The sequence below is a fragment of the Rattus rattus genome, chromosome 15 (assembly GCF_011064425.1).
Source record: "Rattus rattus isolate New Zealand chromosome 15, Rrattus_CSIRO_v1, whole genome shotgun sequence".
In the NCBI taxonomy this organism is placed as follows: Eukaryota; Metazoa; Chordata; class Mammalia; order Rodentia; family Muridae; genus Rattus; species Rattus rattus.
Window position 1 is genome coordinate 9,805,671 of NC_046168.1, and position 26,294 is coordinate 9,831,964.

The following is a 26,294-nucleotide window of genomic DNA, read 5'->3' on the forward strand; positions in this document are numbered from 1 at the left end:
AGAGATCCACCCGCCTCTGCCTCCCAAGCTCAAGGAGTGCACTACCCACCTAGCCAGCCTGATTTCATTTAGAACCCCAGTGGGTCAGCCCAGGGATGGCACTACCAACAATGGGCTGGGCCCTCCCCCATTAATCACTAATTAAGAACATGCCTTACAGCTTGATTTTATGGTGGCGTTTTCTCAATTGAAGTTCCCTTCTTTCAGATAATTCTAGCTTGTGTCAAGTTAGCATAAAACTAGACAGCCCAAGCGGCCCCTGCCTGTGTCAGGATTAGGGGCTGGAGAGTTGGCTCAGCAGTTAAAAGCACTGGCTGCTCTTGCAGAGGACCTGGGTTTGATTCTCAGCACCGACATGGCGCGTAGACTACTGTCTATAACTCCAGGCCCATGGGATTCGATGCCCTCTTCCGGCTGGCCTCCGTGGGCATCAGGCACCTATTTGGTTCACAGACATATATGCAAGCAAAACACCCATATACATACAATTTTAAAGTGAAAACAAACCAAAAATTAGGTTTAGTGAGATGGCTCATTGGGTAAAGTGGTTCTTTTTTCTTTTTTTTAAGATTTATTTTATATATGTGAGTACACTGTTGCTGTCCTCAGATACACCAGAAGAGGGCATCAGATCCCATTACAGATGTTGTGAGCCACCATGTGGGTGCTGGGATTTGAACTCAGGACCTCTGGAAGAGCAGCCAGTGCTCTTAACCACTGAGCCATCTCTCCAGCCTGAATTAGGATTCTTAAGCATTGGATCCCTAGAACCCCCATCAAGGCCCTTGTGTGAAGCTAGGGCTACAGTGAAGACCTCATCCCAAGAAGAGGTAAAGCCCACGGCCTTTATCATAATTGTCTTTGGCAGGTGATATAACTCACATAAATCCCTCTGAAATGTGTTCATGTTTGTGTTGATACTTTCCAGGCTTCACCTTGGCTACTGCTCTAACGTGATTTGCTCAGGCTCTGTAACTGCTTTTTCATATTGGTCCTAAGACAAAACAGACAGTAGCCTCCCTTATGTGTATGAAACTTTTATCTCTGTTTGCCAACTTTGGGGAATTAATGTGTCTCATGTCATTCTATTTACATACATAAATATGTATATTTATACTGTATACATATATATATACATATATAAATATATGGAATTACATATTACAACAACATATCAATTAAATGAGCTCATTTCTCAAAAACAAAACAAAACAAAACAAAACAAACCCAAAAAACAAAAAAACACCCTCAATACATAAAAATGGTGGAATAAGGAATTAACTGCACAGGAGCGACTTGCTAAAAGCAAGTTAAATTTTAAATTTTTTAACTTCAATTTTAAAATTGTTCCTTTCAGTTTTCCTCCTTAGCACCTGTAGGAAAACATCAAATAAACAAGTTTTTACTGAAACCCATGGTTTTATGTAAGCACTCTTAAGAGCGAAACCAACGGATGGGCACTACCTAGTGCTTTCCCCTAGCTTTCCCTGTTCTAGCTTAGCTGGTAGAGTTGAACCATGAGCTGGCACCAGATAACAGAGAGGGCCCTCCCCCGAGTTTCGACTGCATGTTGATAACTCCACTGCCTGTTTTGAGCTTCTGCAAGAGACAACGTGAATATTGTCAATAACTCCAACCTTCAGCCTGTTGTGTAACCTGGGAAAGACATCAGAAACACCACTGGTGTGGCTGGACTTGTCCTCCAGAACACTGGGTCTGGAGAGAAAATAATAATAATTAAAAAAAAATACCCAAAAAGAAGTCCTTTAAAAATCCTGTTCTGGGGGGCTGGAAAGATGGCTCAGCAGTTAGGAGCACTGACTGCTCTTCTGGAGGTCCTAAGTTAATTCCCAACAACCACATGGTGGCTCATAACCACCTGTAATGGGGTCTGATGCCCTCTTCTGGTGTGTCTGAAGACAATGACAGTAAACCTACATACATGAAATAAATAAATTTAAAAAAAAAATCCTCTTCTGATTGCTCTAGGCTCTGTTCTAATGAGGTAAGACTACTGCCTGCCTGCTCTACATTCCTGTTTAGCATCAACACTAAACTCATACTCTTCAACCCCTTTAAGGTAGACCAGTAGTCTGATCTGAACCTCAACCTCCACTGAGTCCTAAGGACACCGAATGACATTGGAGAATACTGTCTCTCTACATGTGATCCCTTGTCAACTTCTAAGGTCAAAAGGATTCCTCTAAATGAACTCCATTTAGTTGGAGGAGAATTCTTGAGATCTTTCCTACAGATGCCTCTGTATCTGTCTACCATATCGAGTCCATTTTGCCCGCATGTACAAGTTAATACTTTTTAAGAAGATATTTAGTATTTTCCCCCTCTCCTGTGATGGCTATTCTTGGTTGTCAACTTGACAACATATGGAATTGACTTAAACCCAAGTGTCTGGGTATACCTGTGAGGGATTTTTCTTAATTACATCATTTGAAGTGGGAAGACCCACCTTGAATCTGGATCTTTTGAATTGAGAAGAACCTCCTTAAATCTGGGCCACATTTTTTAGTGACAGCCTATATAAAGAATACAAAAGAAGAAAACTTTTGCTTTTTGCCTGCCTGTTTTTGCTCTCCCATTTATTAAAACCTGATTCTTTGGGATTCTGATATACCCTGAAGACCAGCTAAGACACCCAGCCTTACAGACTGAACAACTACTGGATTCTCAGACTTGCTACTGGGAGGCAGCCGCTGTTGGACTAGCTGGACCCTAGCCTGTAAGCCTCTCTAACGAATTCCCTTATATATGATTCTATCACTCATTTTACCAGTTCTGTTTCTCTAGAGACCCCTGACTAATACACATCTTATGGATTCTTGTTAGGTTTTCCCTTACCATACCATGCTTCCCAGCTCTGATGTAAGGAGAATTACATACATGGTAGAAAAACCCATTCTTAGCCTCCCGGCTCTGTTCTCCAAACTCTTAAGAGATTACAGGGTCAGCCTGAAGACACAGGTGAGAGAGAGAAGCTCTGGGAGGGATGGGAAAGGTAGGGTGCCGGGGACCCAAAAGCCCCCACAAAGCTCCCTGTGGTGCTGGCCCAGGATTAACCCATCACTTCCCAGGAAGAGTTGTCCCAGCTGCTTTGCTTCCCAGCGGCCACTGTGTTAATTTATGGAAATGACCAACTGAGTTTGAAGGTGACTGGCTTTGTTTTGCAAAACAAAGTTGGTAAAGCAGGCCTCACGCTGGCTGACTGACTGAACGGTGGCACCAACTGCACTGGAGGGGGCCACAAAAGGAAGGAAATGAAGCTTCAATTTCCTCTGCTAAATGACAGCTTGTCATACTGATCATGACCCTTGTTCCCAGGGCAAAGGAGAGAGAGAAAGAGAGAGAGAGAGAGAGAGAGAGAGAGAGAGAGAGAGAGAGAGAGAGACTACTCTTTCTCAATTTTCCCTCTATGCGCCCCCACACCTAATTGACCAAGACTCATTGGGAAAGCCCGTTCTCTATTGTCAATGATGAAAGAAACAAAAATCTTATCTTATTTCTGCACCCACCAAACCTGTCATGATTTTACCTTAAGAAGGGTGGGTTTGTTTAAAAGGCCACAGACAGGCAGAGGGAAGGCAGCACCTTTCTGTTAGAGCTGGCCCTCATTGCTTCCCCCAGGCAGACACACACACACACAGACACACACACACACACACACACACACACACACACACACACACACACACACAATGTCCATATGTGCTTGTAGGTACGCACATAAAGGATCATGTGTGTGTGGAAGGCCAGAGGTTGACACCAACAGTCTTCCTCAGTCGCTTCCTGGAGCACACTGGTTAGACTGGTCAGGAGGCTCCAGAGATTTGCCTGCTTTTGCCTCCCCAGGGCTGGGATAACAGATGTGTGCCACTCTGCCCAGGGATCTGAGGTGTGGAGCCTTCCTGAAAATTTGAGGCCAGATGGATCCTACACAGCTGGTCTCAGGCTAGCACAGCTACACAACCGGAATGTCTCAAAGCACAGAGACAAGCTGGGGGCATAGCTTGGTGGTAGAGAACTGCCTTTCATGCACAAGGACCCGAGTTGGAACCCCCGAACTACAAATAAAACAAAAATCCAGGACACTTTTCCGAATGACAGAGTCATAATAATTGCACTTTCAATAAAAGCCGTAAACTGAGACATGATGGAAAGAATCCTGTCTTTCCAGAGGCCACTGACACCAACGGGATTTTGACAATGTCACTGTGGTCCTACCTCCAAGAGAGAGAGGCGTGTCGGCTCCATTGGGTTTTTAGCTTAGTTTTTGTGTTTAAGACACTCTCACGTGGCCTCTTCTGGCCTAGCGCTTACTCTGTAGCTGAGGGGTAACTTTGAGCTCCAGATCCTCCTGCCCCCACTTGGGATCACAGCCAAGGACCACCATGCTTGGCTCATCCTGTTATAGACATGCAGAAACACTGCATGGACAATGGCTCTCGGAGCAGGGAGCGCAAAGCCAAGGAGCAGAGACCCCTTCGAGGAGTCTTGGGAGTCGGACGGGCGCAACAGAGGACAAGAGGACAAAAGTTCTTGAGGAAGAGAAATGGTCCCAACTGGGATGCAGAAGGGCGAGAATCTACTGACCTGGCCTGGCTGGCACTGGAGCGAGCAGTAAAACAGGAGAAACAAGAACGGCTGCTCTGCCCAGGAAGGCCGGCAAAGAGGGTGGCTGGAAGCGGCCATGTGTGCATGTGAGCACACGTCTATAAGTTATCATAAGTCGGATACGGTATCCACATCTGTAACTCCAGTTCTTGGAAGGATTGAGTACAAGAATGACCACAAATTCACGTCCAACTTGGGTTATAAGTGAGTTCCAGGCCACTCTGGACCCTGATGAGCTGAAAAAACTTACATCAGTTGCTGGATTTGTGCAAGATTCAGATGCAGACTTTGTCAGGGTTGAAGTGAAGGTGCGGGAGGACAAGGGATGGTGGGAGGACAAACCAAGGGAAGGCAACTGCAGGAACAGCTGAGCGTTTGAGTGGAGGGTGAAGGTGGAGCCGTGGACGACCCCAAAGAGCAAGCTCTGTGAAAGCAACTTTTATTTATATGAGTACACTGTAGCTGTCTTCAGACACCAGAAGAGGGCATCAGATCCCATTACAGAGGATTGTGAGCCACCATGTGGTTGCTGGGAATTGAACTCAGGGCCTCCAGAAGAGAACTCAGTGCTCTTAACCACTGAGCCATTATAGGATGATGTCATACAGGTGAGGCAGGTACAAGACAGGACGAGGCCTGTCATTGGACAAGAAGGAAGGATAGGAAGTTCAAGGGAAGAGGAGGAGACTGGAATGGAAGGAGACTGGAGAGAGGAAGACACTGAGAGAACATGGAGGCGGATGTTAAGATTTCACTCTGTACCCTCACAGGTCGTTATGAATGTTCTTAAGGGATGGATGTGTACAGGGCTTTGTATGTCTAGGTGGGCAATTATATCTTATCAATTGGATCAGAGGCTATTGTATTGTGTGTTCTTTCTTGTGGAGAATTGAGTTTGGGAGAGTGTGTGGCGGCAGGCACACTGGGCTGCCACGGAGTTGGGATGTGTGTTTCTGGCAAGATGTCTACCAGATACCTTGGGGCAGTGTAGTGTCGGATCTAGTGGGAGTAAAAGAAAAACAAGTTGGGGTTGGGGATTTAGCTCAGTGGTAGACACTTGCCTAGTAACCGCAAGGCCCTGGATTCGGTTCCCAGCTCCGAAAAAAAGAAAAAAAGAAAAACAAGTTAATATAATTTTATAACAACAAGCCATCTCTCCAGCCTGAGAGTTTTTAATCTTAAAGTCTACTACGTACAGGACATACTTTCTTCAATATGGCTGGACCACCTAAATCTCCCCAGACAGTACTATCAACTTGGAGCAAAATATTTGAAATACCCAAGGCTGAGATGGGCCCAGCTATGACTCCTAGAGGGCCCCTGGTTGTCAGTTTCACATCTGGTCCCCATCCCACTTCAAGTTCCCAGCACATTGGTGATTGGGGCTGATCTACTAGGTCAATCCCAGTTGGTACAGCTGCATTTAAACTCTTCAGTTGGGACGGAGAGAGTTAAAGAAGAGCTTCGGTTGCGGAGAAACGCAAGTAAGACAAAGTTCTTTGATAACTCAGAATAAGGCTATTCTTCAGCTCTGCACAGAGAGGTGATGGCGACCAAGGCTAGACAGAGAAATCTAGCTCACACCCCACCTAACGTGGTTCACAAAGCCAGCGTCATCGGTGCATCTGTAGACAACCCATAAGAAGTAACTAGTGAGCGTTGTGACTATTCTCATAGAACCAGGAATAGTTGAAGACTTGAGCATATAGCACGGGGCTTTAGAAGACGGAAGGCGTAACATGTGGCTGATGAGCATGCGTCTTACAAGCACCTGTGTCAGGAAGGGAGGCACCATCATTCCTTCTTCTGATGGAATTTCAAGACGGTGTACAGCTGGATAGGAGGTGCATAACTGTTGTCTCAGGGCTTGGAGGCCGAGACAGAGGATCTCTAGTTCAAAGCCAGCCTGGGATGCATAGCGAGGCCTTGTCTCAAACAAACAAATCAACAAATTCAGGACAACAGTCAATGAACCCAAAAGTTTAAGTGTGCTCTATTCTTTCTTTGATTTTTCTCTTCTTCCCCCTCTTCCTCCTCTTTTTCCTCTTCCTTCTCTTCTTCCTCCTCCTCCTTCCTCTTTCCAGACAGTTTCTCCACATAGCCCAGGCACCAGCCCTGTGGACCAGGTTGGTCTGGAGCTCAGAGATCCACCTGCCTCTCTGCCCCCTGAGTACTAGGACTAAAGGCCTGCACCCCACCCAGCCCCTCCCCCGTTCCCCTCACCCCCTGAGTCTAATGCAGCTGAGAATAACTGTAAATTCCTGATCCTCTCGCCTCTACCTTCCAACTGCTAGGAATGTGGGTATGTGGCCCCACACCAGCTAGAAATGGCATTGGTACTTATTGAGAGTTTTTTTTAAAGAGTTGTTTATTTTATGTAAGTACGTTGTCGCTGTCTTCAGACACACCAGAAGAGGGCATTGGATCCCATTACAGAGGGTTGTGAGCCACCATGTGGTTGCTGGGACTTGAACTCAGGACCTGTGGAAGAGCAGTCAGTGCTCTTAACCACTGAGCCACCTCTCCAGCACACTTACTGAGAGTTTTAACCTTAGAATCAGATAATTATGATTTCAAAAAGTTCTTAAAGTTTAAAGGTTTAAAAGGCCCCAGTGAAATAACCTTTTTCTTTGGTTGTCTGTTTTCTCATCATTGTTGTGTGTGTACGTACTTAGACACCAGGTGCACGAACCACAAGGCCTTTCTGCACCCCACCTCCTTCTTAGGCAAGTGCTTTTTTTTTTTTTTTTTTTTTTTTGGTTCTTTTTTTTTTTTTTTTTCCGGAGCTGGGGACCGAACCCAGGGCCTTTGTGCAGGCCTCACCATTGAGCTAAACCCCCAACCCCACCCCCACCTCCTTCTTGTCCACATCCCCAGTCCCTCTCTGTTGTTTCCTTAACTTCTCTGACGAAGTTTAGTCTCAGGCCTTAGGATCCGTGATCTAACTGTTCATGCCTCCCTTGGGATATTACCCACTCCTTTTCTGTTGCCTCATCCTGAGAAGAGCAGCCTGGTTTGAATGACCAGAGCATCAACCCTGGATATTGCTTGGGGTGGGGTGGGGTGGGGTGAGTGTGGGGTCTACTCTTCTCTCCTCTGCTGTATACCGGATTTTTTCCTCCTGTGGTAGGGAGAGGAGTGGGACCAGGGGCTTAGAGCTGAATTCAACCCTTTGAAATGGGTCTTGCTTCCATTTTGTTTTTTCTCAACCTTGTGTTTTCTGTCACCGCTGAGAATAACAGGCAGTTTGTGAGTGGGGCTAGGGTTTCCCTTGGGGTAGTGTTTCCCTCCTCTGCCTTCAGAAGTAAACACCCTCCCTTGACATCCCCTCTGGAAACTCTGACCTCTAATGAATACATAATGACTCAGGCTTTTGTTTTGGTTTTTTCCCTTTGAGGGCCCCTTGGAGAATTAGAATTTGTCCTCCCCAGTCCGCAGGTGCGGGCCATCTGCTCTATCATTCTAAGGAAGGTTTTTGCAAATCAAAAGTTAAGGTCCTTATTCCGGGGAAGGGCTGAGAAATAGAACTCACACTTGTAGAGGAGAGAGAAGGAAGACACCTTTCACTGCCTGTGACTGGTTCTCGCTCCTCAAAGCTGTCACCGTGGTTATGGTTCCTGGAGCCTCTGGGCTCCCCACAGGGAGAATGGTTGTAAATGGAAGAATTTGAATTTATGAAGTGACATGTCTGAATTCAAGTCCACCTCCCTGTTGTTTCTTTCAGGTTGGGGTGCTTGTTCTCTCTGAACCCCTATAGGAGGGGATGATTGTAACCTTTAAACATTGGGGTGTTTTCACGGGGGTTGTAGAGATTAAACCTAGGGCCTTGCGCATGCAACTCCGGGTATATTCTGAGTCCCCGCTAATTTTAACTCTTTAATTACTTGTTCTGAAGGCTGGTGGAGTGGGCTCTGCCAAGCACTTGTCAGTTGGCAGGTCTAACACTCCTTTCCTTGTGGTTCCTGTTCCCTGCAAGATCACCAAACTGCTAGCTGAGGCTGTGTGAGTGGAAGATGCTGGCAGGTTCTGGAATAGGCTCGGGGGTTCTGCTGGTTTGTTTTGTCCGTTTGGTTTCATTACTGCTGTTATGGTTTGGGGCCCTTAGTTTCGCTCACATGGGATTGCGCATGCGTGTGGGAAGAAGGAAGAGAAGTGGGAAAAGAGCCTCACAGGGGCTTGTGGTTAGCATAAGGTTTTTTTTTTTCCCCCCTAGTCTGGACCAAAAATACAGGAGTCCATTTTCCAGGTAAAGGGACTAGGTGCCAGGGCATCGTGAGATACTGGCTCAGGGACAAGCTTCCCTCACCGAATCAATCCTCCTTCCAGCAGATTCTCAAGATCCGCTATGGATCCGACTCTATTGAACGTGTGAGTTTTATTTTGTCCCTTTGGTGGTTGCCCGATTGTTAGGGATGCTCCGAGAGGGAAGGAAGGGCCACAGGGCTGTAACTGATGAATTTGAATGAGGCTGGCAGGAAGGTGATGGATGTGGAGAATCTAAATTCCTTTAGTTCCTGGCTGAGTCTGTGGGAGCAGGTTGGTTGCTAGGACAGTTGATGACTTTGGTGACAAGATGGATGAGGGTGGGGGAGACTCCGAAGAAGACACCAGCTGACTGTGAGCTCTGGGGGGGTGTTCAGCAACTTTCCCCAGAATTCTTTTTTTCTTCGTGTTTTCTTAGTGAAAATTCCTCTATAGCCCCACAAGGACCACAAGGCATGCTCTCCCAGAGTGCCTTAAACAAAGCAGCCGGGGGTGTTGTTTCTGAACATCTCTATTCCAGGAGGTAGGGGCGGAATGTCAGGTGTCTTGGATGAAAATTCTGTTATGGACACAGGGGGAAATGGAGTCTGTCGTTTCCCTAACATAGTGTCACAACTCAAATTGAGTACCAAGCTGTGGACTTTGTGACATTTATTGAAGGTTGACACTCAGGATTTTGTGCTTTAGATTTTACTTCCCAGGAAAATAATCTTTTCTTGGGCTGTCTCCTCAAAGCCTTTGCCCTGTAGGTCGTCTCTCTGCTTTCCCTCTCACCACAGCCCTGCTACCCACGCCACTTCTCTCTGCCATTACTGCTATGCAAGCCTTTGCTTTGAAGTAGGCCACAGTGTTTCTATGGGTTCCCCATTCTGTCTGCTCTCCAATGCATGGAGGGGTTTAAAAACTGGAAGCTAAAGAGCTAAAGAGGTCACACTGGACCAGGCTAGACCTCAAAGGCAGCTCAGCTCGTGGCTTCTCTCGTGACACCAACGTCCTTAATGAGCATTCCACTACAGTCTGAAATGAAAACAATTTAAAAATGAACTGACTGTTGGACTGGAGTGTTCCGTGGTTGAGACTATGCCCTCTTCTTCCCTCGGGGCCTGAGTTCCATCTCCAGCAGCCACATCAGGTGCCTCACAGCCGTCTGCAACTCCAGTTCCAAGGGAATCTGAAGCCCCCTTGGGCACCCACGTGCATGAGCACCACCCCCACATTCATGCACGTAATTGAAAGTAAAATAAAAGATAAACTGATTATTCCTTCCGGCGCTTCTTTCCAATGGCCAGACTGTTTGTTTATTGTAGGCAAGTAAAACCTGAGACAGAAGTTAAAACGAAATCCTGGGAGTGTCACCTGCCCTTGGTGGTCACTTGTTAAACCTGCCGGCAGGGAGTTCCCTCGGCTGTGAAATTCAGAGTTAGGAACCCAGTGGCTTGGGGAAGGGGCAGGCAGCTCTTTGTGGGCTCTCCCCCCTCTTTCCAGATGAAGTAAAAGTGTGAATGAGGGAAGCAGAACCCACAGCCTCCCTATCGCCCTGTAGGAGATCTAAGTGAGGAGAGTAAACACACTTTGACCGTAGCCCAAGTTCAAAGGGCTTCTTCACTTCCCAAGCTGCTTCACTCACTCTGAATCACACCCAAACCTGCACACAGTCTTTTCCTGTTACTTTATTTTTTTTGAAGATTTATTCATTTATTATATATAAGTACACTATAACTGTCTTCAGACACACCAGAAGAGGGCATTGGATCTCTTTACAGATGGTTGTGAGCCACCATGTGGTTGCTGGGATTTGAACTCAGGACCTTTGGAAGAGCAGTCAGTGCTTTTAACCACTGAGCCATCTCTCCAGCCCTGAGTGCCGGGTTTAAAGGCGTGTGTGCCATCATCACCCTGCTTGGTGTTTAGTTTTATTTATTTATTTAGGCTCCCCCTCCCCACACAGGTTTCTCTGTGCAACAGAGCCCTGGTTGTTCTGGACTCTATCTGTAGACCAGGCTGGCCTCAAACTCACAGAGATCTGCTTCTCTGAAGCCTGGGACTACAGGGGTGCACCACCACACCCAGACTTTCGTTTTGTTTTGATTTTGATTTTGCATCAGCCTGACCTTATCCTCCATTTATAACTGAACCTGTGCTCAATTCTCAGCACCCATGTGGTGGCTCACAATCATCTGTAACTCCAGCTCTTCTTCTGACCCCCATAGCATGTGTATAGCATATAGACACACATACAGGCAAAACATTTACACACGTATCATAAAATACATATTTAAAGAAAAGAAGAAAAGTCCTATCTAGATATACCCTAGAAGTATTTATTGCAAATAAAATTGAGTTTCCAATTTGGGAAAATAGCAAAGCAGAGATGTCCTCTAGTTCTCTGGGAAATGTTCTTCTAGGACTTACTTTGTCTGGGAAGTCCTAGTCACCTGTCCATTTATTGTCGTTTTGGATCTGGGGATGGCTTATGGGTAGAAAGGTCCATGCTGATCCTGGGTCCTGGCTTTCCTAGACTTTGACTCCGGCCTCGTGGGGAGGCAGTGGGGGGAGGGAGGCTGGAGTGTCAAAGTGCATAAGCAGATGAGAAACCCAGCTCACAGTAGGAGAAAACCGGTGGCGTCCCAGGTCCCCTGTGTGCTTGCCTGCAGTTGGGTCAGAAGTGGGGAAGGGTGCTTCTTCACAGGTCGGAACAAAACTCTTACCTTTTTAAATGTAAGTTTTACTTTATTATTTTATATGTATAAATGTTCTGTCTGCACACATTTGTGCTTGGTGGCCACGGAGACCACAAAAGGACATTGGATCCCCTGGAACTGGAGGTACGGATGGCCCACAGCCACCAAGTGGGTGCTGCGAAGTGAACCAGGCCTCTGGAAGGCCACCCAGTGCTCTTAACCACTGAGCCACCTCTCCTGGCCCCCAGAATTCCTTTCCTTTAGCTTCTCTTCCCTCTAACTCCCAGCTGCACAACTGGGCGGAAGGAACAGTATCTGAAACTTCATGGAACAAATTGTTTGAGGGTCCTCTGGATGTGCATCCAAACCAAACTCGGTCTTTAACAAGCTCCTCAAGTCCAAGAGTAACTGTGTGGTAAAGGCTGGGTCCACAAGCCAGGAGAACAAGGTTCCGATTTCAGCCCTGCGAAGAAGATGCTGTAACATCATCCACCTACCCCACCTATCGTGGAAGGTCTACAGGCCAACTCTGTGAGGTCCCAGTTTTCCAGTCTGTGTCCCCCTACACCAGAAGTTCAGTCTCCACCTCCACTGTCGTGCAACTAAGCAACAAATGACTTTGTGGTGGTGCCCCGGGGCCCCGCACTACCTGCAGGGCGTGTGCAGTAGTACCTGTTCACCACACGCCTGCACTGGCCACACTTGACCGTGCAACACCACTGAAAGTTGCAGTCGCAGCTGCTCACGGCCTCTGTTCGCCTCTCCTCCACCTGCAGCCCACACTCGGTGCACAGGCGCCCACAGCTGCGCTGCTCCCACCGGGAAGCACTGCGGGCGTTCTGCAGGCACTCCCGCCCCTCTGTGCCGTAGATGCCCAGGCTGGCATTGCGGTTGCAGTAGTCAGGAGACCCCTCTAAGAAGATCAGCTCAGCCTCTGCGCTGGGAAGGAAGGCCTCGGTGGGAGCCCAGCGGCCTTCAGCTCTGTTGCCAGCCCTGAGCTGGCGCTTATCCGTCTCAATTTTCAGCGCGCGGTCGTACTTGGCCTTTAGGTAATTTCCCATCTGCCGGAAGTCGGCCAGCTGCAGCCAACACGTCTGGATGCTGCAGCTTCCTGAGATGCCATGACACTTGCAGGTTCTTTTCATGGAGGCCCTCACTGCCTTGGGGGTAGGGTGGAGGGAGGGGGAGAAGAAGAAGACAAAGAATAACTTGGTGGAGGAGGCCAGCGGCTAGCAAGCAAGTGGAATATTCTAGAGCTGTGCTTCCTAGCTTTGGAGGCCTAACTGGATTATTGGGGAGAGGGCACTCCTAACCCTGTTCTAGATCTTTTCAGGGAGACTGGTCAGTGTTAAGGGGTTAAAGACCAGGAGCTGGCCAAGTGCTGAAAGATGACTGAAGCCAGGAACATAGGCTCCTGGTTCAAACCTGTAACTTCTTAGTGTTTCTTGGCCCAGTTGTAACAAGTATTGGATAAAGCAGGGACCCAAGGGTAGAATACTTGCTTATATGTCTGAGGCTCCAGCACCCCACAGAACCCCAAACTAAAACCAAAACAGAACAAGCAAAGAAATACTTCATAAGTTGTAAAATAAATCGGAACCTCAGGGGACCAGTGAGGTGCCTCGGCAGTTAAGAGCACTGGCCCCTGGCTCTTCCAGAGGACGTAGGCTCAGTTCCCAGTACCCACATGGTAGCTCACAACTGTCTGTAACTCCAGTTGCAGAGTATCCGACGTCCTCACACAACACACATGCAAGCAAAACACCAGTGTACATAAAATAAAAATAAATCGCTTTTTAAAATTACCACAGTTGGGGTTGGGGATTTAGCTCAATGGTAGAGCGCTTGCCTAGCAAGCACAAGGCCCTGGGTTCAATCCCCAGCCCCGGAAAAAAAAAAAGAAAAAAAAATTACCACAGTTACTGTATCATCTCGAAGCTTGGAGCTGGACTATTTGTGGTGCTTGCCTGTCCCATCACCCTATTCTGTCTCCTCCACCCTCTCACCCTCACAGCCTCTCAGAGGGAAGGGAGCTCCTGGTATCTGCATCCATTTACCCTAAAGACAGTGGATGTAGTTGCCTTGAAAATGCCTCTCTCCTGCCCTGGGTGAGCAGAACATCCAGGAGGAGACTCACAGGAAAATGTTGATGTTTGTTGTAAGTCCAGCTTGCTTCCAGATTTGAGTTCACAAGGTTACCCTACCAGAACCTTGGTGAAGAACAGATTCTACAGTCCCAATTTCTCAAATTCCAGCAGACTTTAGGACAGTTCTAGTCCTCTATTACTGTCTTAGCATGTAGTTAAAGTGGTTAAAATCTTTTAGAGCCTTGTGGCTCACATCTAAAATCCCAGCACTTGAGAGGTTATGGTAAGAGAATTACCATGAGTCCAAAGATTATATAGTGAATTACAAGGCAAGCCAGGGCTACCAAAAAGACCCCATTTTGGAGAACATACACACACGTGCATACACGTGCACATACACACAAACACACAAACACACACACACACACACACTGCATGGAAGGTTTAAGGTTTATCAACTATATTGTCTTCCAGAGACATTCCCAGCAACCACATGGTGGACCCATCTGTTAGATCTGATGCCCTCTTTGCCTGCAGTCACATATGCAGACAGAATGCTGTACATAAAGTAAATAAATAAACAGGGGTTGGGGATTTAGCTCTTCCTGAATGGCTTTGGGGGGGATGAATGGACAGCTCTGGAGCTCTTCCTGGAATGGCTGGATGACAGCTCTGGGTGACTGTGAGGGTGTTGTCAAAGCTGAATGACTCCTATACCCACCAGCCTGCCAGCCCTGTTGTTGTGAAGATTCATCAGGGCTCTAGCATCCTTCCCTTTCTCCAAACTGTCCACAAAGAGTCTGGAGATCTTTTCCCCGAATTCCACATTGTCGCTGCAGCCTCCCCAGATCCAGCCATGGCCACCTACACACAAGGAAAGAAATTCTGCACACACCTCTCAGCTAAACCCCAGGGAAGAGGCATGTTCTGTTTAGGGAAGAGCTAAACCGTTCCCAAGGGCCCAAGGAGGACATGTTAAAGCCATGCATATGGTAAGACAGGGAAATGGAGGTGCTTGGAGTGGGTGGGTGGGGTCCTGTTCCCAAAGTCCAGGTGCTTCTCAGCTCTGGGTTGTTCTATACTGACAGCAACAGGCATGTGATGACCTCAGAGGTTCTTTGTAGCCCAAACATTCTGGTCCTCTACAATATCAGAGCCCCCCTGCCCTCATCAGCGACAGGCCTGAGTCTTTAGGGGTCTGTAGTGGGGTAGCCTTGGTTGAGGCAAGCTATTCTTGTCCCAGGGCTGGCCTCTAACTCTTGAAGCCTTCTCATCCCCAGTCTCCTTGGTTTTAGAGACATTTTATAATTGCTAGTCTTGGGGATGCAAACTCAGCCCTCATCAATTCATGAGCTCCCAGGAGGGAGGGGATTGATGACTAGAGTCTGGGATTCGGGAGAGCTGAGGCCCCTAGGCTTTTCTTAGAAGTCTGTGCTCAGCTCTGTAGCTCCCGCCTCTCCCCACCCCCATCAAAGAGCAAGCTATTACCTGCTTTCCCATTCTTTGAATCATCACAGCCACAGGTTTCCAAGTCGCCCATGCTGCAGTTCTTGGTGACAGCGTACATGACTGCAGCAGAGCGGATGGCGTGGATGAAGGATGTCTCTCTCGTGGCTTTGGGGAGGAGCAGGGGGTTGACTAGAAATGTGGATCCTCATTAGCAGAAAGCAGAGGCCTTGGTAAAACAATGTCCTCCACCCCAGCCCCCGGTGTTAGTTAAGGTATCCCTCCCCCTCAGAGCAGGCTGACTTTCACCCTCCTCAGTTTATCCAGGCAGGAATGGACATCACATACACATGTATACATACATACATACATACATACATACATACATACATACAACACATATTTTACATACACACATATACATACATCACCTCTACATACTACACAAGCATCACACACACACATATGCATACACACATATACATGTCGCATACACACATATACATGTCACATACACATATTTTACTTATACATGCACATATACATACATCACCCCTACACACTACACACACATACATACACACATCACACACACCACATATACACATACATACATACACATTTTACATATACCCACACATATTCATATATTGTCCCTACATACTACATATACATATATACATCACACATACCACATACACACATACACACACATACACATATATACGCATACACACATATACTTGTCACATACACATATTTTACATATACATGCACATATACATACATCACCCCTACATACTACATACACATACACACATCACACACACCATATACATGCACACACACATATACATGTCACGTACACATATTTTACATATACATGCACATATACATACATCACCCCTACATACTACATACACATACACACATCACACACACCATATACATGCACACACACATATACATGTCACATACACATATTTTACATATATATGCACATACATCACTCCTACATACTACACACATCACACACATACACACACACACCACATACACACATATACATGTCACATACACACACATCACACATAGATAAACACCACAGGTACACTCGCTGCACACACAACCACCTGAGGCAAACTCATTCTGAAATTTCAGCTTCCTTGTCACAAGGCTTTTATGATGATGGGACAAGTGTAACTCCTTCAAGGGCTCCATGATCCCTTCCTCCGTTTTTATTTCATTTCGTGTAAATCAGAGCAAGGTGGGTATGCAAATCACACCACTACAGACAAGAATTAGAACCTACAATAACATTTGTAATAATTCCTTTCTGTTCATGCCAGTCAACGCTCAGAATAGTCCCAGGGCCTGTGAGATGGCTCAGTGGGTCAGGGCATTTGCAGTCAAGCCTGATGACCTGAGTTCAGTCCCACCCCCCAGTCCCACCTCCCACCCCCCACACTGCCTCATGCCCCCTAGTAAATAAATAGATGGTACAAAACTCGTTTTGAGCATGAAGTCCCCACCTCCATGTTGTGAGAGTGGGAAAGACCCGCGCTCAGGGTGACACAGCAAGGAAACTGTGTCAGGACCCGGGCGGTCACTTTCGCCTTCCACCTGGCCGGCACACATATTTCACCTACGCACGTTGGACCAGCGTCCTGAGGTGTGGTCCGATGAGAACTTACCACCTCTCGGCCTGGTGTGGGTTGAAAACTGGAAAGCGTGCTCAGGACAGTTCCACCGCTCCCAGGCAAACTGGAACTTACACTCTTCCATGCCCATCTGAGCACCCAAGGCCACGCTGGCGGTGTAGGTCACATATGCCTGTGCCAGGTAAAAGGGCTGTGAGCTTCCCTGGGCACAGGTCACGTAGGGTCAGGGAGGAGGCAGAGCTCAAATAGCTTCCCAGTAAGAAACCACCCTGGGGTGTATGAGGTGGCCTCCATATCGGAGGTCCTAGCTACAACGGCAGGCACCACAAACACAACCACAAGTAAACAATGCTGGATTTCTGAGTGAGAGGTCCCCAGTCTTTTTTCCTGTCCCCAGAAGAGTTCTATCAGAGACCCCAGAGGATAAAAAGCAGGAAGGGTGCAGGACCGTCCTACCTTGGGACCTGTTATCAGGAAATTGTTCACTGACCTACCAAAAAGAAAACCTGAGGTGAGCCGGGTGTGAGGCAGGGGGCTTCCTTGGTGGAGAATGAAGGCTGGGGAGTGGCTTACCAGGCAGAAGCACCGAAAGCGGTATAGCACATGCCCGCAGCCACCCACAGCATAAACAAGTGTCCCATGGTCCTGACCATTCCGGGGGACCAAGTGCAGAGAAGTAAGGAGCCCGCAGAACCTTTCTCGGTATTTATGTGGGCAAGTTCGCATTAGCCAGAAGGGAAAAATCAGCAGCCCATCTCACTTGTCCCTCATTGGCAGAACCCCGGGAGCCACTGACCCAATGGAGATCAGAGAGGAGGGTCTCGGCCTAAAGCCTTCAAAGAGGCCACGCCCTTCTCTCCCAGACTGAGAGGGGCTGAAGCCGGTCTGGTCTCCCACCCTCCGGGTCACTGACTGCATGAGGGGGCCCATTGCTTAGAATTATGTAGCCTCCAGCAGCCTAGGCCCTTCCCCTGAACTCAGGTCACCTCTCCCCTGGAGCTGCAGGGCTTCATGTGTTAATGAGACCACACCCTTCACCCTGATTTCCCCCCCGCGTTGTACTCTGAGAGGGCCGGTTTATGGACCCCCCCCCTCCTACCTCTTCTCTTGGTGACTGTAGGTGATGGAACTGTGGGGGCTGTGGATGGAAGCTGCCAGAGACTATCTCTGTGTGTTTCTTCTACTGCTTTCTGTCAAAGTAAGATCTGGTGTATTTCCTTCATTTCTATTTCGTCTTCCCTTTTCTGTCTGAGGATCAAGTCTCCAGTTTATTAATCGCTTACTTATTTAACCAGTCTTTGTGCCACCCAGGGCTATATCTGAAAAGACCGCCACCTTTATTTCTGTAACCGACACCACTTTGTGGACGAAAGGTACTGCAAGTCAAACTTAGAGCCTCTTGCTTGCTAAGCACACTCTATTGTTGACACCCCAGCCTCCAGATGCCGCTTTGTCACGGGGTTTCAGCTACTTAGCCTGTCTTTCAGATTTGCCCGTGGGCTCAGTACCTTAGAAAGCGGCTGGATAAATGAAAACGAAGGAAGGAAAGGGTTTGTGGGGCTCTAATGGGACTCAGGCACCATTAGAGAGGGGCGGGGTGACATCAGCTCCTCCCTAGGGTTGCTGAGGCAAGATTAGTTCAGGGGAAGCTTGGACAGGAAAGAGCCTCGGCCTCTGTGGAGATCATATCTCAGCTCGCCGGGCTCACCTGTCCCACACACCAAAGGAACTCTGGAGTTCAGGAGTCCCCAGGGTCCAAAGTAGGGGTCAGCCACAGCGGCAGTCTGCAAAGTGAATACTGTCCTTCGGTGAAAAGATAATTAGGAAAAACAGTGTCTAGAGACACGTAGCAATCTCGTGCAATAATTTATAGTATGTTTAATCTTTTTTTTTAACGGACTTTTCGGTTTGCTTTTTTTTTTTTTTTTTCCTATCTCACTTTTCTAGGCGATCTCGCTGGATGAGAGGCCGTCTCCTGGCCACAGTTTGCATGGTGAGCTTGATTGCTGGGGCAAGAGATGTCCCAGGTTTAAGGGACCTGGAAAAACTATCTGAGTTTGCTTCAGTGGCTCTTTCTCTGTCCCCACTTTTCTTAATTAAAAAAAAAAAAAAATCTGTTCTTTAACCTTCACTTCTTAGGACTAGGTTTGATTTTGGGGTGACTCCCTAGGCTGGGGGGATGGTTAATAGCATCTCAGTGTGGTCCCCACTGCCCCTTGAGAGGGTTTTAGCCTGGCTCTGTATTCTGTGTGTGAGTGGTGGGTCTTGTTCTTTTGCTCAGTGCTGTTTTGTAGAGAAGGGTCTTCTCTATTGCTCAGGCTGGCTCGGAATACACTGTGTAGTCCAAGCCTGCCTCAAACGTGTGATCCTCCTGCCTCAGCCTCTAGAATACTAGAGTTGGAGGCATGTGTCATCAAGTCTAGCTGACTAGGTCTTATTTTTCTGTGTGCTCCTTGGGTGTGGCATTTAGTGAGTACTTTACATAAAAAAAATTCTTCTGTCTTCTAGAAAGCAGAGAAGAAAGTGGGCGGTTAGGGTCTGCATGTTTGCACACGCTTTGTGCTTGATTCTGCCCAGATTCGATAAAGATTACATGGTTTATTTTTATATAATCATATTAAAGATTTGTTCAATTATTTTGTGTGTATGAGTGTTTTGCCTGTACACATGTTTGTGCATCACATGTGTGCCTGGTGCCCTTACAGGTCAGAAGAAGGCATCGGATTTTCTTTTTTTTTTTTTAAATATTTATTTATTTATTATGTATACATCATACAGCTTTCTGCCTGCATGTACACCTGCAAGTCAGAAGAGGGCATCAGATCCCATTACAGAAGGTTGTGAACCACCATGTGGTTGCTGGGATTTGAACTCAGGACCTCTGGAAGAGCAGTTGGTGCTCTTAACCACTGAGCCATCTCTCCAGCCCCGGATTTTCTTTTATAAACAGTTTGTGCGCTGTCATAGGTGTCCTTGGAATAGAACTTGGCTCCTCTGGAAGGGCAGCCAGTGCTCCTAATCACTGAGCCATCTCTTAGACCCCAAGATCTTATAGTTGTTTGTTTTTTTTTTTTTTTTAATAAATGGACCCATGTGAACTCAGTTTTTTCATCATTGAAATAGGATGTGAGGAACAAAACTGCCTCACAGCTCTCCTACACACCGAACCCTCATGGTAAGATTTACAGAATTTGGGCGGGAAACTCAGCTTGGTGGTTAAGGGAGTGTGTTGTCTTGCAAAGGACCCTGGTTTGATTCTTACCACACATATGGTAGCTAGCAGAACCCTAGTTCCAGGGGCTTCAATGCCCTCTTTTGACCTCCAAGGAAAGCAAGCATGCATGCATGCGTTACACATACATGCATGCAAGCAAACTTACATAAAACAAAATAAGTAAATCTATTTTTTTTTTTTGCCTACAAGTAAATCTATTTTTAAAAAAGATTTACAGATGTTAATTCCGGAGTGACTGTAGGCTGTGAGCACACATGTGTCTTACTCATGTTTGAACCCTGCTGTGGGCAATAAATAGATCGTTGAGGGGGCACCTGGAGGACAATTAAGACGTCTTTAAAGTCCTGTGGGTCTGTCTTCCTAAGACCCTTGGGCTGTGCTGCCAAAGGTCCCTTAGAAAGAGGAAGCAAGCAGTGGTGAGCCACTTCTAGCCACCCTACACATTACTGTCATGATCCCAGCGCTGTTATCTCAACCGTGTGTTTGCTTTCCTCGTGCCCCACCCCTTTGGTGCTGGGGATTGAACCCAGGGTCTTTCCATGGATACTAAGTGCCTGTTCCTCCACTACATCAGTCCTACCTCAGTGGTCTTTCTCCATTTACTTTTGGAGGGATTCGTGTTCGTTTTGATGGTTTTTATGTTTAGCTATTCATTTACTGTTTGAGACAGGGTCTCACTAGGTAGACCAGGCTGGCTTTGAACTTACAGAGATCTGTTTCTGCCTCCCAAGTGCTAGGATTAAAGACATGTGCCACCAAACCCGACATGGTGGCACATACCTTTAATCCCAGCATTTGGAAGACAGACATAGGCAGATTTCTGAGTACAAGGCCAGGCTGCTCTACAGAGCAAGTTCCAGGACAGCCAGGGCTACATAGAGAAACCCAAAATGTGCTACCCTAAGGAACTGCTTTGCTGTTTTGGGAGTGCAGGGTCTCACTATGTAGTCAGGCAGGTTGCTCTGCACCCCAAGGCTGGTCTCAAACCTGCAACCCTCTTGCTCTAACATCCTAAGAACCAGGAGTACAGGCCAGCACCACCATTTCAGGTCCCCTCCCGTGAGTTTGTAGGTGGTGATGCAGCTACTGGTATCCGTGAAGAGAGGTCTAGAGCCAGAGCAGGAGATGACAACAGGCAGTGGTGGCGACATGACAGTCACACGAGTGCTTCTGTAGCGATGTGATGGCGAATGCCCCACGGCCATCCTTCTGTGGGGAGTGCGTGCGTTCGCTGGTTTCCGTGGCGCGAACTGTCGCACCGTGGCTGATTTAAGTCTACCATCGTGGATGTGGAAAGAGCACAGTAACCAAGCGTTAGACGGTGTTGGTCTCGAGAAGAAACAAAGGACAGCAACAGCCTTGGGAGCTCAAAGACAGACACCTGCACCAAAAATTTAGGGATTGATCGACTTCGAGCATTGCCTTGTTTTAAAGTAACCTAAGGATACGGTTCTATAATTTGATTTAAAGTCTCAGACTTAATTTTTGTGTATGAGTGCTTTGCCTGCGTGCATGTTTTATGCAGTACATACATGCAGTACCTGAAGAGGCCAGAAGAGGGCTTTGGGTCCACTGACTGGAACTGCAGGCTCCTTGTGAATAACTATAGACGTACAGGTATTAGACACGGACGGTGTCCTGTGGAAGAGCAGCCAGTGCTCTTAACCACTGAGCCCTCCCCTCCCTGTAACTCACCTCTTAATAATGACTGCATATCAACTCTCTCACAACATTTCTGCAAAAGGCCACTCTCAGGAGCCGGGTAAGCCGCGTGCAGCACACCAGGAGACTCCAGAGTTATAGCTCTAGGCTGCCAGATGGAATGAAAAAAAACTACACATATCCCTGCTGCCCTGGAACTCACTCTGTAGACCAGGTTAGCCTCAAATCCGCCTGCGTCTGCCTCCAGCATACTCAGATTAAAAGCATGAGCCGTCTTACCGGTCCAACTTCCTGCGGAAGTACCATCAAATAACTTCAGTATGAGCTGGCTGGATGGCTCAGTGGATAAAGGCCCCTCTGCCAAGCCTCACGACCTGAGTTCAATCCTCAGGCCCACACGGTGGAAGGAGAGAGCTGACTCCTGCAAGATGTCTTCTCACCCCCAGCTGTGCACCCTACACACACACGCAAGATAAACCAGCAGATACAATTTTAAAATTTTACCTGTTGCATATATGTGCCAGATTTTAACCCTTGCTGAGCCTTAGGTCTGACTCTGCTTCAAGTGGCTCAGGGTCTAGTAAAATGGAGGGTAAGCTGTGTGACTACCCATAATTCAATGCTGGACAGAAAGTGTGACCCAATGAGGAACTGCAAATGCCTCTGGAAGGTATTCACAGAGCTTAAAACATTGTGGCCACAAACCCCCCAATAGCCTCTTCTACCTCCAGTGTTGGAGGATTAGATTTGGGGTGTCCCGGGGAAGCACTGGGGCTGACGTCAATGAGGGCTGGACCAGAGGTGCGAAGCTTGTTGGCCATGGCCATGTTTGGTGAACCCCCTTTTTCAGGGAGTAGCTGAGATCCAGCAAAGGAGTCTTACCCAGGATCACACAGTGAGTTGCAGCCCAGACAGCCCAGATCCCATTGTCCTGCTTCTCTAGAGATGGACTTTTTGTTTTTAGAGAGAGGGTTTCTAGTCCAAGCTGTCTCAAACTCAACTATGTAGCTGAGGGTGCACCTTCGATCCACCTGCGTATACTTCCTAAGCGCTGGGGTCTCAGGCCAGTGCAGTGTGTGAGGTGCAGGCTCCCCACACACCAGGCAAGAACCTTACAGACCCAATCACATCTCCAGCCCTCTCAAGTGCCTATTGCTACGTTGTTCAGTTGTTTCTTCCTTAATTGTGCTTTTTGTGGTTGGTGGTGCTGGTTTGTTTTGAAACGGGGTCTCCCTATGTAGCCCTGGCTGGTCTGTAACTTGCTATGTAGACAAGGCTGGCCTTTAACTCACAGAGACCAACTTCCTTCTGTTTCTGGGTCCTGGATTAAAGGGATGCACCATCACGCCTGACTTTTTTTTTTTTAATTTTTATACTTATTAAATGATTATTTTTGTGTGTGTCAATATGACATAGAATGCTTGTGGAGGTCAGAGCGCAGCTTGTGGATTCTGGCGTGACAACTCAGGTCGACAGGCTGGGCAGCAAGACCCAGCTCCTTCCTTTTCTGCTTTTCAAGGAGGCTATGAAGCTGACTATGGCAGATTAGTAGTTTGCAGAGACATGTGCACAAATGCACCTATCCTTCCATTCCAAAAATATTTCCCTTTGTGTTCAGGCCCGTACTCCACCGTCACGGGCTTAGCTCAGAAGGACGCTTACTCACTGACTCACGACCTGCTGGATGAGGAACCGCTGTAGCAGAGGACTTCCGGGTGAGGTCTGCCATCTTGTGGCGCTTAGTGGTATAACAGGCTTTTGTTGACAGGTCATGGGTCTTCACTGAGTCCGAGTCAGGTGAAGTCAAGTTTGCAGAATGTGCCTAAAAAGCTTGGAGTGTACTTGTAGATACATAATATAATTTTAATATTATCAAGGCCATGTGTGTCCACACAAATGTGTTCTTATAAAAGTGATCTTGCTTTGTTTTTTTTTATCTTGCTTTGTTAACCAAAAAACTTCACCTTATAAATCAAGGCAGAGGGTCCCTCACTTGTGTTCAGAAGTTGCTTTACCCACTGAACCATCTCTTCAGCCCCGTTGCTGCCTTTTGAAATGAGGTCTCATTATGTAGCCCAGGATGCCCTGTGATGTGTAATCCTTTTACCTCAGCCTCCAAGTGTTGCAATTGTATTTCTGTATTTAGCTCATACATATATAACCGAAAATATGGAATCGTGCTACTAAACCTCTGTTATCTTTTATCTTTGTTTTGTTACTTGTTTGTTGTTTGATTCATGGTGTCTCATGTAGCCCAGGCTAGCCTGGAACTTGCTATGTAACCGACTAACTGATGATGACCTTAAATTCCTCTCCCAAGGGCTGGGGTTACATCTAGCTGTAATTTTGAGCTTTTATGTAACGAGTTTATCTTTTATGGAACTGCATGTTCGCCTTCCTGGATCGTTCTCTTTCTTTTAGAGAGGGCCACAAGTAGCATAGGCTAGTGCTCATTCTGTAGCTGTCCTTGAACCCCCAGTCTCCTATGTCACACCTCAGCTAAGTGCTGGGGACTACAAGCAAGAGACACCCTCCTAGAGCCAATTCTCACTCATTCTTTCTGTGTCTTTTCCTTTCTCTGCCTCTGTCTGTCTCTCTGTCTGCCTCTGTCTTTCTGACTTTCTGTCTGTTTCTGTCTTTCTCTGTCTCTGCCTCTGTCCATCTCTCTGTCTGTCTCTGTCTTTCTGACTCTCTCTCTGTCTGTCTCTGTCTTTCTGTCTCTCTGTCTCTGTCTGTCTCTGTCTTTCTTTCTCTGTCTCTGCCTCTGTCTGTCTCTGTCTTTCTGACTCTCTCTCTGTCTTTCTCTGTCTCTGCCTCTCTCTGCCTCTCTGTCTGTCTCTCTGTCTCTCTGATTTGTATTCCAATTTCTCCTTTGATTAGCAGCTCCCTCCACAGCCTTTGGAGCATCAGGATTAAAGTCATGAACCCGGCGCACGGTTTACTGCCTGATTCCCGTTAGCATAATTTCAAAGGTCCACAGTCCATTCCAAGCTGGCACCGTTTCTATCAATAGAATTCCTTGGAAAACTGGTGTGCTTCCCGTGACTCTTACGCACATTCACTCCACTATGCAGAAGTGAATCACTGCGATAAACCCGTTTCCACCTCTCAGCTTGCTGGAGACCCTGCTGTTTAATGGAAAGGTTCTGTACACTCTGTCTTTACTGTCCTGACTGGGCCTTCGTGTAGCCTTTTAATATTTTGAGGAATCTTTTTTGAGATTTTTTTTTTATTTTTGTATATTTTTTTGTTTGTTTTAACCTTTGGAGCCATCTTTCAGCCCCTCTGATTATTTTTTTTCCATTTTTTTTTTTTTTTTTTTTTTTTTTAAGGAATGACCAACTCCAGGCCTCTCGCTTCCTAGGCAAGCCTATTTACCATGAGAAAGGTTCTGTACACTTGTCACTGTCTAAAGCCCCCAACCCCTATTTTTTTGTTTTGTTTGTTTTTTTTAAGATTAAAATATATTATTTTTTAATGGGAATTTATTATTTAATGTATGGTAGAGCAGCTTGACACCAGAGAGCATCAAGCATTACAGAGGCCCCATGTGTGGTTCTGGAAGTGAACCAGGACCTCTGGAAAAAAAATATGCTTCTTAACCTCTTCCATCTCTCAAGCCCGAGAAAGCATATTTTTAATCTTAAAAATAATATGAAGACAGCTGCAGTGTACTCACATACATAAAATAAATAAATAATTCTTTAAAAAAAATAAGCTTTCTCTTTTCTTCTTCCTCTCTCCCCTCAAGTTCACAACAACCCCTTCCCTTCTTCCTCTCTCTTCTCTTTTTCTGTTCTTCTCTGTCCCCTTTCTTTCTCTGCCTCACTTCCCCAGGCCCCCTTCCCAGGTCCCAAATAACCTACTTTTTACACTAAAATAAGATTTTGTATACACACACACACACACACACACACACACACACACACACACATCTTTAGCTGCTCAGCTATCCAACTATCTTATCACTCTGGCTTTCAGAATGTATGTATCATCGTGTGTGTGTTATCCGTGGGCACCCCTGTGCACAGGTGGATGTCTGGGGACAGTGCTGCAGACAGTGCTGGCCCTCCCTCCCTTTCTGTGTGTCCTGCTGTAAAACCTGATTGCCATGCCTGCACGGCGAAGGTTTTACCCTCTGAGCCATCCTGATGGCTTTTATTTAGTTTTCAATAGTCACACGATGCTCTTTTCATTCTTTTTAAAAGATAATTATTTATTTATTTTATGTATGTGAATACACTGTCGCTGTCTTCAAATACATCAGAAGAGGGCATCAAATTCCATGACAGATGGTTGTGAGCCACCATGTGGTTGATAGCAATTGAACTCAGGACCTCTGGAAGAGCAGTCAGTGCTTTTTTTTTCTTTCTTTTTTTCGGAGCTGGGGACCGAACCCAGGGCCTCGTGCTTGCTAGGCAAGTGCTCTACCACTGAGCTAAATCCCCAACCCCGCAGTCAGTGCTCTTAACCACTGAGCCATCTCTCCGATCTTTTCATTCTTAAAGTTAGTTTTTAAAAAGCTATTGTAAATAGTACTTTTCCTGACTTATTTCTAAGCATTAAAAAAAAAAATCAGTGTATAGAAAAGATACTGCTAGAAGCCTGGCATTGTGGCACATGCCTCTAACAC

At 46.8% G+C, this 26,294-nt stretch overlaps 1 protein-coding gene across 1 annotated transcript; it reads right to left on the bottom strand.

Annotated features, from left to right (window-relative positions):
* Positions 1-11,603: 11,603 nt before the first annotated feature.
* Wnt8a (Wnt family member 8A) lies at positions 11,604-17,452 on the bottom strand. Its single transcript, XM_032886069.1, has 6 exons — positions 17,338-17,452; positions 17,221-17,254; positions 16,798-16,936; positions 15,146-15,271; positions 14,379-14,521; positions 11,604-12,730 (listed from the first exon to the last, which is right to left on the bottom strand). The coding sequence occupies exons 1-6, from the start codon at positions 17,415-17,417 to the stop codon at positions 12,173-12,175; spliced, it is 1,080 nt and encodes a 359-aa protein (XP_032741960.1). The 5' UTR covers positions 17,418-17,452; the 3' UTR covers positions 11,604-12,172.
* Positions 17,453-26,294: the final 8,842 nt, after the last annotated feature.